Source organism: Elephas maximus, chromosome 9, assembly GCF_024166365.1.
Source record: "Elephas maximus indicus isolate mEleMax1 chromosome 9, mEleMax1 primary haplotype, whole genome shotgun sequence".
Classification (NCBI taxonomy): domain Eukaryota; kingdom Metazoa; phylum Chordata; class Mammalia; order Proboscidea; family Elephantidae; genus Elephas; species Elephas maximus.
This window is the reverse complement of record NC_064827.1, coordinates 85533765-85549437: the sequence shown is the minus strand read 5'-3', so window position 1 is coordinate 85549437 and position 15673 is coordinate 85533765. Positions and strand designations below refer to the sequence as shown.

The 15673-nt window shown below is 37.1% G+C and overlaps 1 protein-coding gene across 4 annotated transcripts in view; it reads right to left on the bottom strand.

Moving 5' to 3' along the window:
• Nucleotides 1-15673, bottom strand: part of SMC5 (structural maintenance of chromosomes 5) — a 104676-nt gene that overhangs the window by 36757 nt on the left and 52246 nt on the right. For all 4 annotated transcript variants that reach the window (XM_049895515.1, XM_049895516.1, XM_049895517.1 and 1 more), the window contains 3 exons: nt 10655-10910; nt 8034-8188; nt 5352-5465 (listed from right to left, as the gene is read on the bottom strand). In XM_049895515.1, coding sequence (XP_049751472.1) covers nt 5352-5465; nt 8034-8188; nt 10655-10910 — 525 coding nt within the window. The remainder of the gene's footprint in view (nt 1-5351; nt 5466-8033; nt 8189-10654; nt 10911-15673) is intronic.

Sequence of the window (15673 nt, the reverse complement as noted above, 5' to 3'; positions counted from 1 at the left end):
TATGCATTTGTCAAAGTCCATCAAACTGGACAGTTAATGCTTATGTATTTTAGTGCGTGTCCATCTAAACAACAAAAACCCTATAAAAATAAACAATAAACTCTAATGACCATGTTTGCATTTCACGGTGGCGTGGAATAAAATTCTGATAATACTTTCAGAACATTCTAAACCTGAACGAATGAGTAAGTATAATGACGATAAGGGGGCCATGTTTTTTACTGCTGCAGAGGGAATTACAAATACACACAGGAGAAAGACTAAAACGTACTCTTTAGTGTTAGAGTGTAATTGGAAGTATCAGTGTGAACTCATGGTATACCGTGCTCTCTCTTTCTCTGGATATATATAGAAATGAGGGTTTATATGAGACAACTCAGAAGCAATGAGACACACCAGCAGCAGTGAACACACCTAGTACCCAGATCTCAATTTCTAAAAGGAACTAGTCTTCCTTGGAAAAAAGGCTGACCGTAACTTTGAGGCAGGGAACATTCATGGTGAGCTTGTAACATCTTGCTGTACCACAAAGTAAAGAAGTGGCCAAAAATATGACAGCGACATATCAAAAAGGACACAGGAGTTAGCATGGAATTGTTCCACTGGCCAAATCTGGAACAATTTGAACATTAAAATAAATAATGATAGTAATGGATTAAAAAAAAAATGGATTATAAAAAAAGTAATGGATTATAAACCATAAAATAAAATTCTATGAGTCTGTACTGATATACTCATAGCAGTGGGTTTGGTTGGGTTATACTGATATACTGAATATACCATGGACTGCCAAAAGAATGAACAAACCTATCTTGAAAGAAGTACGACCAGAATGCTCCTCAGAAGCAAAGATGGCGAGACTGTGTCTCATACACTTTGGACATGTTATCAACAGGGATCAGTCCTTGGAGAAGGACATCGTGCTTGGTAAAGTAGAGGGCTAACGAAAAAGAGGAAGACCCTCAACAAGGTGGACTGACACAGTGGCTGCAACAATAGGCTTAAAGAGCTTAAGCATAACGATTGTGAGCATGGTGCAGGACCGAGCAGTGTTTCCTTCTGGTGTACATACGTAGGGTCATTATGAGTCAGAACCAACTCGACGGCACCTAACAACAACAACATACTCATATAATAAATGAATGAATAAATAAATGGGGGACAAGGAAAAGCTCTTCCTTACCGTAGAATGTCAACTAATAAATACAGAAGGCATGATAGAGTTACAATCATTACTAGCTGTTAAACATAGCAGGTAAAGTTTCATGGAAAAAAAAAAGGGATATCTCAAAGTATATTCATACAAATAATTACAAAAGGAAAAAGTCAGTTTTCCTATAATGCTTGTTTTCAAAATACCAATTTGTTCCAGGCAATTAATACACTGGGGAACAATTTGAACATAATGTGAATTTCACACTTGTTTACATATGATTTCACCCACAAGAAACACCCGGTTTTCTCTAGCTAAATGCAGACAACTGCACCCAACCAAACTGAGCTGCATAGGAATACACATATCCCTGCTTTAACCGCCACAAAGTAACTCAAAAGCTTCGATCCTTCCAAAGCCCACTTCCACAAGCCAATTTCTGGTCTTTTTCACGGAAAGTGCCACATTTATCGTATTTGTGTATTTCTTAATAACTAACTATACTATCGTTTTTATTAGGTTCATCTTTTATGTGCCATGTGACTGTTCTGCCCTAACCCCATCTTTCCCATAAACCCTGTGGATACATATTACATGATTTGCACAGTGCAGTGATTTTTAGGAACACATGATGTGTTATAGCAAAACTGACTTTACAATGAAGAAGCCTAGCAGATACCACCTTAACCAAGTGATCAAAGTTAACTCACCAATAATGGGATCAACATCATGTACCTCCAGATGTGACGCACTAAGAATGATACAACAATCAGTTCTGTGACATACCTGCCCAAAATGCATCACCTGAACCTAATAATGAGGAAACATAAGGCGAACCCAAATTCAGGGACAATCTCCAAAATAAATAGCCTTTTTAAAAATGCCAACATCGGGAAAGGCCAAGAAAGACTGAGGAACTCTTCCAGATTAAAGAAGATCCAAGAGATGTGACAGCTAAATTCAATGCATAATCCTAGATTGGATTCTGTACTGGGGCAAAAATAGTTATAAAGGACAGTATTGAGGCCACTGAAGAAACCTTAACATACACTGTGGGTTAAATAATAGTATTGCATCCGTGTTAAATCTCATAATGTTTATAAGTGTACTATGGTTATGTAACATCCTTGTTATTAGAAAATAAACGCTGAAGTAACTAGAAGCAGGATGTCTCTACTTACTCGTAAATATGGGAAAGAAAATGAAAATAATAAAGCAAATAGGGAAAAATGTAAATAACTAGTAAATCCGGATATAGTATATACAGAAGCTCCACATGCTATTTTTCCAACTTTTCTGTAAGTTTAAAATTATATGAGAACAAGAAGTTATTTAAAAATAAATAGTAGAGGCATAAATGAAACAACATTGGCCATGAGTCAATAAATCCTGAAGATGGTATGTGTGGTTCATTAAGCTTTTAAAATCTACTGTTTCAGGGTCAAATTAAATAAAACTGAATCAGACAATGAGAAAGTATTTTCCTTTTCAATATCTCTAATTATACCAAGAGGTAAGCTGCAGTATAGTACCAGCATAACTCCTTGTTAGCTCCTTTTTAAATCATGTTATCTGCTTTCAGTAAGTAACAATATGGATCTCAAATTTATTAACATTGTTTTTACTGCATTTATCGTTATGCATAATGCAGCCCTGGTGGCGTAGCAGTTGAGAGCTATGGCTACTAACCAAAAGGTCAGCAGTTCAAATCCACCAGCCATTCCTTGGTAACCCTATGTGGCAGTTCTACTCTGTCCTATAGAGTCGCTCTGAATTGGAATCGACTCGATGGCACTGGGTTTTTTTTGGTTTGAATTTGGTGTTGATTATATATTTCCTCTTAGAATATTTTAGAAACAATTACAGGAGAAGGTTATATACAATAAATTTCACAATTTAAAATACACAAAAAGTCAGACATGAATAGGAAGTCTGGCTCTACCTTCTCGGATATGGAAGAACTAATTGTTACAGCACAAGAGAAACAGAACAAAGGCCAAATTTTCAGGAATCTGTGTCGTATTATCAATGTATGGTTCAAATCCTCACTGCAGAGGCAGTATACGTTTTTGAGGCAAGGCGACGTACTCAGTGTAGGCAAAGCTGGTCATTTGCAAAACAGAAATCATCTAGTTACGCCTGACTGCATGCCCTCCACAGTATACTGTGTTCCGCAGACATGTAACCCCAACAACCTGTTTCTTCAGTGAGCTCTGACATGGGATTAATACTCATTGGTTAGGCTCAAATAGTTTTAAAATACATAAATGTTTAACTTTTTGATGTCCACTTTGTAACTTTATATGTCTAACCCTTCTATCCAGTAACCATTTACATGTCTAACCCTTCTATCCGGTAACCATTATGTTCACATTCCCCTTCGCAGGGTTTACATTAACTTTACCCGAAGTGTTTGGTCTTAGCCCTCAGTTCCTGTGAAATGATCTCTAAAAAAAAAAAAAAAATCCTTGAAATTTAAGTGTCTTCAATAAGGATTCCAGACCACACCTAACGCATAGGTTATGCCAGTGAGGTGATGAGGTGACTCTGTGGTGGGGGCAGGCCAGGCCAGAAAGACCCATTGCCTGATACCTCATGATACTGACTGACCTCAGGGGGAAGGAGCTGGAGTTTGCATTACGTAATGAAGCCCCCCTCAAAAGGCTCTAGCCACTGAATCTCCATGAGCTTCCTGGTTGACAAAGGAAAGGTAACGTACCCTCTTTGGGACATGGAAGCTCTGCATTGGGATCCTTCCCAGACCTAACCCTATGCTTCTCTTCTTTATGCTGATTCTGCTTCGTATCCTTTATAATTGAGCTATATATTTAAGTGTGGCCCTTTGTATGAGTTATATGAATCTTTCTAGCAAATTACTGAACCTGGGGAAACAGTGAGAGCCAACAGGTCAGAGGTGACGAGGGCAGGGGCAGCTGGGAAACCCTGACCTTATGGCTGCTGTACTGAGGGAGTAAAGGGAACCCTGGAATATGGAGTCAGCAGGTCAGATGCAAGGGGTGGCCCAAGGACTCCCAAGCTTGCAGATGGCATCTGAAGTCCTGGGCTGAATTGGCAGTCTGAAGGGGAGTGTCTTTTTCACCTGTGAGAGCTGACTTAGCTTCTAGGTGCTTGGGGTCAGAGAAAGATGTGCTGCATGGGCAGCTGCGGTTAGAATTGAGGGCAGCTGGGGTTAGAATTAAACAAAGAAGTAGAAAATGGGGATTTGTTATAGCCTCACACCCATCAACCTCCAAACTAGAGGTAGGGTAATACAGAAGCCAAAGAAAGTAAGAGTTCTTTCTAAATACCTGTGCACCAGAGAAACACTGGACAACTTGAGCTGATACAAGGTCCTGTTCTCATTTAGACTTAATACTTAAGGTTTAAACAAAAAGAAGGAAAACAAAATCCATACCTTAACTTTTATAAGCTTTTAAAGAAGTAGAAGGCATATACAAAGGGAAAAAGAAATCTTGCCGACAATATTAACAATAATGGCTAACAAGCCTTCTGCTAAATATTTCCACAATTCTTAACTGAATTAATCCTCACAACTACCTTATAAAGTAGATAGTATTACTCTCATTTTATTGACAAGGGAACTGAAACACAAAGCATTCAGGCAAGTTGTCCAAGTTAGTTGTTGTTGGGGCCTTATAGAGTCAATTCAGTACCAAGGCAGAACTCAAATCCTAACAGGCTGGCTACAGAGCTTGTCCTCTTAACTATGAAGCCATTCTGTATTTGAGGAGCTTAGATTCTCAGTCAGCAGTGTTTTCTGATCACATACGGGATTCTCATTCTATTTTAAGAGGTTTTATTTGTATTAATAAGCAACAACATCATAATGATTCCCCTTCCAAACAAAATCTGAGTTCATTTCAATACACTTCTAAAAAGGATGTCTACCATGTTTCATTCCCTTAAAAGAATGCAACAAATTACTCTTCCTATTAATTCCACGTGCTAATTTTAAAACCTATGACAGATGAAATTATCAGTTATCTTTCCCTCCTATAAAACAAACTCATCTCCTAATAATGGTATAAATAGGGAAGAAATAACCAAAATTGCGTGACTTTACGTAAGAGTTAACTGCTGTTAATTTTTATATCACATTTTGCCCTAGTGAAGTTAAAAATTTAAGCACTGAAAGGTAAGTGCCAAATGGGTTAAAATATTGGTAGTTAGTACTTGCCTCTTTGAGGAAAACCTCCATATCTTCTTGGCTTTCAAATACAAAGGCTCTCAAGTCATTTGATGGAATATGATTTTCAACATATTTGGCATTTTTATTATCTTTCATATTGATCTAAACAAAAAAAAGAAAAAACTAGTTGATTTTCATGAAGTGCAAACTGATTACTAGAACATGCTTGTAACAAATTAAATTTAGTATTTCAGAAAATAACAACAACAACAAGAACAATAAAAGTGGTATCTAAGGGTCAACAGGTTAAAATACCTACTTATCCTACTTTACCCAGAAACATCCAACACACAGTTAATCAAATGCCAAGACTCAAACAGCACCGGATGCATATCAGCACGGTTCTACTCTGACAGACACGGGCTTGCCAGGAGTCAGAACCAACTCTATGGCCACTGGAGGGAGTCCCTGGGTGGTGCAAACGGTCAACATGTTTGGCTGCAAACAGAAAGGTTGAAGGTTCAAGTTTACCCAGAAATGCCTTGGGAGAATGGCCTGGTAATCCACTTTTGGAAAAAAAAAAAAATTAGCCATTGAAAACCCTATGGAGCACAGTTTTACTCTGACACACATGAGGTTGCTGTAAGTCAGGGTAGACTAGTGGCAACTGTTGTTTTTTCTTTAAGAAACATTTAAGTTCCTTTTTGGTTAATTCACTGAAAATGTTTGAAACTGTCTTAGCTTGTGACCTAGCAGTATAAAAATTTCTCATTTATCCCCAAACTTTTATATTTTTCTTCTTAATCTTGAAGAAGAACTTTATATTATGGAAATAACCAATAGGCACAAAAACATAAAGAACTGAATAAAACTTGATGAAACCAATGGCAGGGTGGAGGAGGGTTCACTATGGCTTAATTATAAATGTTAGTGCCTTCAAATGAAACCCTAGTTTTGTACCACTAGAACATAAGCTTATCCCAGCTTGCTTACAAAGTATTAACTGACTAGGCAATTCTGCATGTGACGTTCAATACTAAGATAGATCAAAAAAAAAAATTGTCTCAAGAAGAACACTATCTATGCTTTATTGCAAATGAATAAGTATGTTGAAAAGCAGAGGATGCTAAGGCTCCATAAAAGAGATATATAAAAAGGGCCACCTATGGAATTTTAGAGAATGAGTAAATTGCTTCTATCAAACCTGCTCCCACTGAGTCGATTCCGACTCAAAGCAACCCTACAGGACAAAGAAGAACTGCCCCATAGGATTTCCAAGGAGCACCTGGTGGATTCAAACTGCCGACCTTTTGGTTAGTAGCCAAACTCTTAACCACTATTCCACCAGGGTTTCCCAAATTACCTCTAGCAGATGTAAATCAGTTTTCGTGGAAAAAAAAAAATTAAGCTTTATGAAAGAGGAGGCATTTATGTACTATATTAATAAAAAAACATGTAAAATTCCTTTCCTAAAAGTGTGACACAAATGTTAGTGCCTGCAAATGAAACCCTGTGATGTGATACAGAATATAGAACTTTTTATGAATGCTGCAAGAAGTGTTTTATTTAAAAGAAACATAGTGAATTCTCTACTAAAGAAAAAACAACTATCCAGTAAAAATAATTCTTAAGTCATTTTTGAATAAATTTTAAGTTTATATCACATATCTACATCTAATATATCATTACCAAGAAATGCAGTTTTTCATTCTTTTAAGTGGACAAACTTATTATTTTAAATATTTTAGATGGACATCTTCCTAGTAAACTCACAACCACGAATAATTAATATGATTCAACATAAATTAAGAGCTATGAAATGCTTATGATGTCATTCTCAGAATTGTCAGAATGCTCTATTTTTGGAGCAGGTGATTTTCTTGTCTATCCCCTGTCAGGTGTTCCTTGTCAACTTATTTATTTATAGCAGTTTTCTACCCCTTCAGCAGATTCTGGAAACCCTGGTGGCATAGTGGTTAAGTGCTATGGCTGCTAACCAAAGGGTCGGCAGTTTGAATCTGCCAGGTGCTCCTTGGAAACTCTATGGGGCAGTTCTACTCCGTCCTATAGGGTCGCTATGAGTCGGAATTGACTTGACGGGACTGGGTTTTGTTTTGTTTTTTCCAGCACATCCTAATCTATGGTCTGCTATACTCTAGGAACAGCAATTGCCAGAGGAACCAGATAACAGAGCTAATTTTATACATGTTTCTTGGTCAATAAGCTGCTAGTTTCATACCTGTTTTTAAAAAACATACACAGGTTTTATGATAGTTAATTCCCTCATTCATCATAGTCGCTTTTAAAAAGTTCAGGTATGGATTTAGCAGTATGCCAGGTGCCACAAATGTGATAAGGGAAAAACAGGGAGTTAATATCCCACTGAAACCAAACTCACTGCTGTTGAGTCATTCTGACTCATAGCGGCCCTATAAAATAAAAACAAACCCAGTGCCGTCGAGTCGATTCCGACCCTATAAGACAAAGTAAAACAGTCCCATAGGGTTTCCAATGCTTTAATCTTTACAGAACCAGCTACCAAATCTTTCTCCCACAGAGCAGCTGGTGGGTTTGAAGGCCAACCTTTCAATTAGCAGGCGAGCACTTTAACCACTGTGCCACCAGGGAGCCTAGGGAGTTAACAGGACTAACAAATTCTTTTAACAAAAATTTACAATGATTACATTAACAAAACTAACTGATGCTACCAAGATGAACAAAATTTCTTACCGTGAGCATTATGGGTTCACAGACTCTTTGCTTAAATTTATCTTTGTTATTTCTTAGCCACAAAACAGCATCATATGTGTCACGGTACCTCTGTCTCAGCTTATCTTCCTTTTGATTCCTAAGATTGTCAAAACGTATAATATGATCATGTACACCTAAAATTGGAAAATAAAACAAAACACTGTTTCTTTGAAAACCTTCATTAGTGAACTAACCTATTAAGAATACAGAAGAATATCCTATATCTGAAGGTTACAAACATCACCCAGCAAATATCCAGCATATTGAAAATAATCTACCTTGAACAAATCATTGTAAAATTTCCAAATGCCCAGGATATAAGATCCTTAAGCTATTAGAAAGAAAGGGCAAGTCTCCTACAAAAGAATGAAAAAAAAATACTAGATTTCCTATCAGAAAACAGTGGTGGTAGACCTTCAAAATTCTGGTAGAAAAATTATTTTCGACCTAGAATTATACATAAAACAAAATCAAGACTAAATGGATAATGGAATAAAGATATCTTCAGGGATAAAAAGGCTGAAATTAATTCCCAAATATCTCTTCATAAGAGGTTACCTGAAGACGTAGTAAGATAAGGGAGGAATGTAAAAAAAAAAAAACAAAACAGGAAGACATGAGAGGCAGGTATAGGTTTATCCACCACAGGATGAGCATGGAGAGAAACTTCAGATGGCAGCCATGCAGGGACCTGGAGAACCACCAGTTTAGATGGAAGGCCCCAGAACTCAAGAGAATGTCTGATTAGATTCTTTCCTTTTTTTTTTCAACTTAAGAAAATGGTGTTAAAAATAAAAAGGTCAATTAAAACTTTTAAAAAAGCTGTCAGTGAAAAGAAATGTAATCATAATACATTACATAGCTATGCTATGAACCAGTTTCATCGTTGGAATAACATAAGCAATACTTAGTACTTCTAGATTTTAGAATTAACCCATAAACACAGCACATAAAAATTATGGTTTTAAGTTAATTTATAACAAAATATAAATGTTTTCAGTCTTGAAAATATCAAAGCAAGGCAAAAGATGAGAAAATTTCAAATACGAGAAGGAAAGTGAAAAAGGACGGAAGTGCCAATATTTTTAGTTTACAAAGTGTGCTATATCAAGCAATACTGAAAATTGTATATAACTAAAAAGAGGGGTCTATTATAACAAATCAATATTAACAAATGTTAATGATTAATTATTATTATTATCAATATAACTATCCCATTTGAGGAATTAAAATATAGGGAAAAGAGGTGTTATGAGCTAAAAATCTACATCTAGTGTAACTAAATATCAAAACACAACGTCTAAAATTGATAAATCAAACAACAGTGAAATAAGAATATAATGCAAATATATGGAAGATCTTTCGGAAAAAACTGCTAAAATAGTTAAAAGTGGTTACCCTTGAAAGTGAGTCTGCAGGTGGGAAAGGGGTTATCCTTCTATTCTAGTTCTTTTTTAAAACCATATCCATGTTGTTGTTGTTGTTGTTGTTAGGTGCCATCGAGTCGGTTCCAACTCATAGCCACCCTACGCGCAACAGAACAAAACACTGCCCAGTCCTGAGTCATCCTTACAATCGTTGTTATGCTTGAACTCATTGTTGCAGCCACTGTGTCAATCCACCTCGTTGAGGGTCCTCCTCTTTTCCGCTGACCCTGTACTCTACCAAGCATGATGTCCTTCTCCAGGGACTCATCCCTCCTGACAACATGTCCAAAGTATGTAAGACGCAGTCTCGCCATTCTTGCCTCTAAGGAGCATTCTGGCTGCACTTCTTCCAAGACACATCTGTTCGTTCTTTTGGCAGTCCGTGGTATATTCAATATTCTTTGCCAACACCACAATTCAAAGGCGTTAACTCTTCTTCGGTCTTCCTTATTCCATGTATCCATGTAGTACTTTGATAAACGTACACAAATGGAGTTTTTGTTAGAGATATTATTGTTGTGTGTGGCTGAGTTGGCTCCAACTCATAGTGACTCTATAGGACAGAGAGAACTGCCCCATAGGGTTTCCTAGGCTGTAATATTTACAGGAACAGATTACCAGGTCTTTTCCGCCATGGAGCTACTAAGTGGGTTCGAACCACCGACCTCTCGGTTAGCAGCTAAGCCCTTAACCACTGCGCCACCAGGGCTTCTGTTACAGATTTTAGTCATATATATTTAGCTGACAGAATATAATGTCTCTTCTATCTGAATAATGCTATAGATCTATCCATCTGGTTTATAGGAAAGAAAAGCAAAGATGAAACTAGGCAGCTTTTGAGGAGGAAAACATGGAAGGCTATGAAGGCTAGAATAAAAAGCTTAAATTTGATCTGAGAAATAACAGTGATTGTGTAAAGAAAATAAAGCTAAGCATTTTAAGAGAATTAAATAAACTGCAGTAATCTGACATAAGACAATGGTCAGTCAGTAGCAAATCACAGTACACAATAGATATGGGTAATAGAGAACTGGGTTGGAAGAATGAAGCTGAGCTTCAACAAGAAGATGTGAACATTTTAAGAAATAAAGATATTAGGGGAATAAGAACACCCATCAGAGATATATCTCCATTTTATAAACATCTCTTCACCCTAAGTTTAATAAAACTTACTCTTTTTCTCCTTCTCTAGAGTCTCCCTCTCACTTCGCTTATCAATTATCTCGCTTTCACATAAGGCCTTGTCATCTTGAACACGTCTCAGATCATCTGTGATGGCATCGATCTGGGGCTGCAGATTTTCACAGTTTTCCGTGGTCTTCAGTTCATTCTGCAAATCCTCTATCATTTTTCGGGTATTACTTATTCTCCTCTGCCGGTCATGTTCTTCCTTTTGTTTTACTATTAAAGCCTGCTGAAGTTCCTCAATCTAATAAAAACAAAAGTAGGTCAGTACTTAAGATTGTTTTTTCTCCTCGTTTATGTGGCTTTTGTAGTAATACAAAATATACTTGTATTTTTTAAAATGCAAACAACAATCTAAGAACATGGGTGTTTTTCTCACTAAAGGTATCCAGCTAAAATTAGAATGCCACTCCTACCAGGCTTCCTGTATCTTTATTTGTTCACTAATGGACAAGTAAAATTTCTAATGATATTAACATTCACATGCAGGAAGAGAAAATAAAAGCTTGCCAAAAATTTATCTTACTCAGGTACAAGAGTAAAAACACTGAAGAACTCTTAGATTTCTTAGAAAAACGTGTTATTTAAACTTTAAGAGTAATCTCTAGAAAAACAGGCCTAGAATATATAACTTTCAATGTATAGGAAAAAAATTGTGAGAAAACCCTGATCAACAGCAACAGAATGTAGAAAAGGAGAACAGGAGGAATCAAATAAAAAACACAGTAAGTAAAAAATTTAACAGTAAACGTGAGTTGGTTAAACTCCTTCATTGATGGAAAAAGAGTCTCACACTGAACTGAAAAAAATTCAAAACAAAATCCAGTATATATTAATTATAGGAGACAAAGTAAAACAAAAATGATGCAAAAAAGAACACAAATAAATCAATGAAAATATTGTACATTTCTGTGGTAATGTACACACGGGTTTGCCACGCCTGAGTCAGGCTTGACTTGATAGCAACTGGCTGGTTTGGTAATACTAAACTTTTAGTAAACAACAAAGCTTCACAATCTAGGAAGTGGAAACTAATATAACTATAGTCATCCCTTGGTATTAGAGGGGGGTTGGTTCCAGAACCCCTCGCAGATAACCAAAATCTGAGGATGCTCAGGTCTCTTAAAATGGCGCACATCCTTCCATATACTACTTTAAATCATCCTTAGATTATTTATAATATCAGTGGGTTTTTTTTTTAACACAATGTAAATGTTATATAAAAGTTGTTTCATCACAAATGAAGACTTGCTCTGGGAGGTAGCCTTTCTCTTCTGTGAGTTTCTCGACCTCTTCTGGGAATGCAGATGCTGCCTGGGCCTCAGCTGATGACAATTCACCATGACCCTGACATTCTTGTGGCTGTAGAGCTTTACAAAGCTAGCCAGCCAGCCATCGCTTACTAGTCTGACATCCTTCATCTGCTCTCCTCTGCCCCCTCACACTTAGCCTGTGAGGGATTGCTTTGACAACTTATTGTTTTTTAGGAGCCATTCTGTCACAGGAACAAAAGATACACACAACCCAAGTAGCTGAACAAAGGAGAGCGAGGAGAATTATGTTCCAACGAGTGCTGGAGAGAACTGAGGATGTGTGAAACAGGGGGAGGCTACAGCAGGGGATGCCTACACATCCCTTCATTCTCATGGGTTCAGTGTAGTACCTGGTGGGTGGCAAATTCAAGTTTTGCTTTCTGAAACTTTTTTTTTTTCTCAAATATTTTTATCAGTGGCTGGCTGAATCTGTGGATACAGAACCTGCAGATATGGAGGGCTGGCTGTATAAGGAAAAACAGAAAAATCTGCACTCATAGAAGATACAGACACTTTACTTTTAAAATGGATGAATCGAGTACACAAAAAAATAAGGAAGAAGAGCATTTGAAAACACCAAAGGTAGACTCAAAAAATTCTTAAAAAAAAAAAAAAACATAAAGGCCACATTTATTCACCATAAAGGAATATAATTAGAGTTCTACATAAAAACACAGCATAAAAAATAGCATATTCTTAGGAATTAAAACGATAATTATGACTCCTAAATTCATGGCCGCCGAGTCAATTCCAACTCATAGCAACCCTCTAGGACAGAGAAAAACTGTCCCACAGGGTTTCCAAAGAGCAGCTGATGGGTTGAAACTGCTGAGTGGTTAGCAGCCAAGCTCTTAACTGCTGGGGCACCAGGGCTTCCATAACAGCATAGCATTTAAAGGTATACATATATATGTGTATATATACACACACACATACATATATACTCATATACATATATATATCTGGAAACCCTGGTGGTGTAGTGGTTAAGTGCTACGGCTGCTAACCAAGAGGTCAGCAGTTCGAATCTGCCAGGCACTCCTTGCAAACTCTATGGGGCAGTTCTACTCTGATCTATAGAGTCACTATGAGTCGGAATCGACTCGAAGGCAGTGGGTTTGGTTTTTTGGGGGGTATTATATATATATATATATATATATATATATATATATATATATATCTTTTTCCTTCTGGTTCTCATTTGACTATATCTCACATGTGTTGATATGCATTGTTCTTTTTTGTTTTTTCAGTTTAAGATTTTAGAATTTTCAGTTTAGTGTTTTTATTCCTTTAAGGTTATTTAAGAGTTGGAGCCCTGGTGGCACAATGGTTAAGAGCTTGGCTGCTAACCAAAAGGTCAGCAGTTCAAACCCACCAGCTGCTCCTTGGAAACCTTATGGGGCAGTTCTACTCTGTCCCATAGGGTCATTATGAGTCGGTATCAACTCTACGGCAATACGTTTGGTTTTTTTTTAATACCTGTGGACATAGGTATACCTGTGCACATTTGGGAAAAGGGTTTTGTTATGTTAAGTAATCCAGTAGCATTATAAGGTGTGTCTTAAACCTAATGACTTTTGAGATATAAAAAGGGCAGATTAGACACAGAGAGAAGCTAGCACAAAGAGGGACAGATAGATGCCACTTGGAGACTGCCAAGGAACAGTTCACTGCCACGAAGAACACTAGAGAAGCTGAGGATTTTCTCCCAAAGTGAACAGAGAGAGTCCTTCCCACAGATGGTGCCCTGACTTTAGACTTCTAGCCCCCTGAACTGTGGAAAGGGGCCCTGGTGGTACAGTGGTTAACCACTGGCTGCTAAGCAAAAGGTCAGCAGTTCGAAACCACCAGCTGCTCCTCAGAAATCCTATGGGACAGTTCTACTATGTCCTATAGGGTCGCTATGAGTTGGAATCGACCTGGCAGCAACGGGTTTGGGTTTTTTTTGGGGGGGGGGGAATTTAAACTGTGAAAAATAAATTTATGTTAGTCACCCACTTGTAACTACTTCTGTTACAGCAGCACTAGCAAACTAAGACAAAGGGATTTGTTAAAAATCAAGAAAGGCTAAAAATAAAAGGACTAACTTTTAATTCAAGACCTTTAAAACATTTTTTTAAATTACCCAAAGCAGGAAAAAACAAAATTAAGAAAGATAAAAGCAGAAATTAATTAGATAACAAAAATAGTAGGGTTGATTAAAAACAAATGATTACTTGAAAAGTCTACTTATTATAAGTGACAAATCTTGGCAAATACACGCAAAAAAAAGAAAATGGATATACAAACTTAAGTGATGGAAAAAGTACAGAAAAGTGAGTTTGAAAATTATAGGTGAATACTACAAACTCTGTAACAATAAATTTGAAAACCTAAATGAAACTGGTAATTTTTAGAGGAGTAGAAATTATCTAAACTGACACAAGGAGTATGCCCTGAAAACAAAACCAGTCCAGGATAGTACAAAAAGTAACATCACAGGTCAATCTCACAAGGTGCAAAAATCCTAAATTAAAGACTTGCTATTTTTTACTTGAACCTAGAAATGTATTAAAATAGTCATGCACCACATAACGTTTGTTCAGGCAATGTCCGACTGCATATACATCCGTGGTCCCATGAGGTTATTAAAAAAAAACAAAAACAAAAACCAAACCCGTTGCCGTTGAGTTGATTCCAACTCATAACGACCCTACAGGACAGAGTAGAAGTGTCCCATATGGTTTTCGAGCAGCAGCTGGTGGGTTCGAACTGCCAACCTTTGGGTTAGCAACCAGAGCACTTAACCACTACACCACCAGGGTTTCCATAAGTTTACAACCAAAAAAACCAAAACCAAACCCACTGCCATCGAGTCGATTCCAAAGTTTACAACAGAGTTCAGAAATTCCAACTGGAGAACAGGATATAGCAGATATAGTTGTATATAGTATTATACATTATTAACCTACTTAACCAATATGTTATCTTGCCAGATATATTAGCTGAAATGCAGTAATGTATGTATACAGAACTGTGGCCATTTAGTCAATACAGATGCACTACAGTATCCCATATAGCTTTGCTAATGGACACGAACAACAAGTATCTCAATGGATACATTCTCCAAGCCAGCCAATGAGTGTGCTGCAGAAGGGGCTCTAGCCATCAGGACAGGCTGGCTGAACCAGGTTGTGAGGATGAATTGTTAATGAGTTTGTCATTCACAAAAATGGAAAGGGATCTTCACTCCAGATAAGCCCCAGTGCAAGCGAGCTGCAACAGTGAGCTCAGTGGTGTTCACACAACGTTCAAATCACATAACATCCTATTTCACCAAACATATTGTGGGTATTAAACAAAGCATGACTATACCATATAAGATTTATAACAGAAATGAAGAATGGTTCACAAGACAAAACTTATCAAACTGGTAACTCTTATTTAAGGTGGGTTTTTCTTTTTTAAAGATGAATCTTTATGACTTTTCCCTCCTAAACTCTGTAAGATAAAATAATACAAATGAAGTAAAAAGGGTTTAATGCCACAAGGACAAATGGAATAAGGGAGGAGGCAACTGCAAATAAGAGATTCCAATAAATATAAGATGAGAAATAGTAGAGGGAAAATTAATTAAGCCATCTACAACAGGAACCAGTCTAAAGGTAAGTGAAAGAGAAAGGGACAAAAGAGTTAGTTCTTAAAAAAAAAA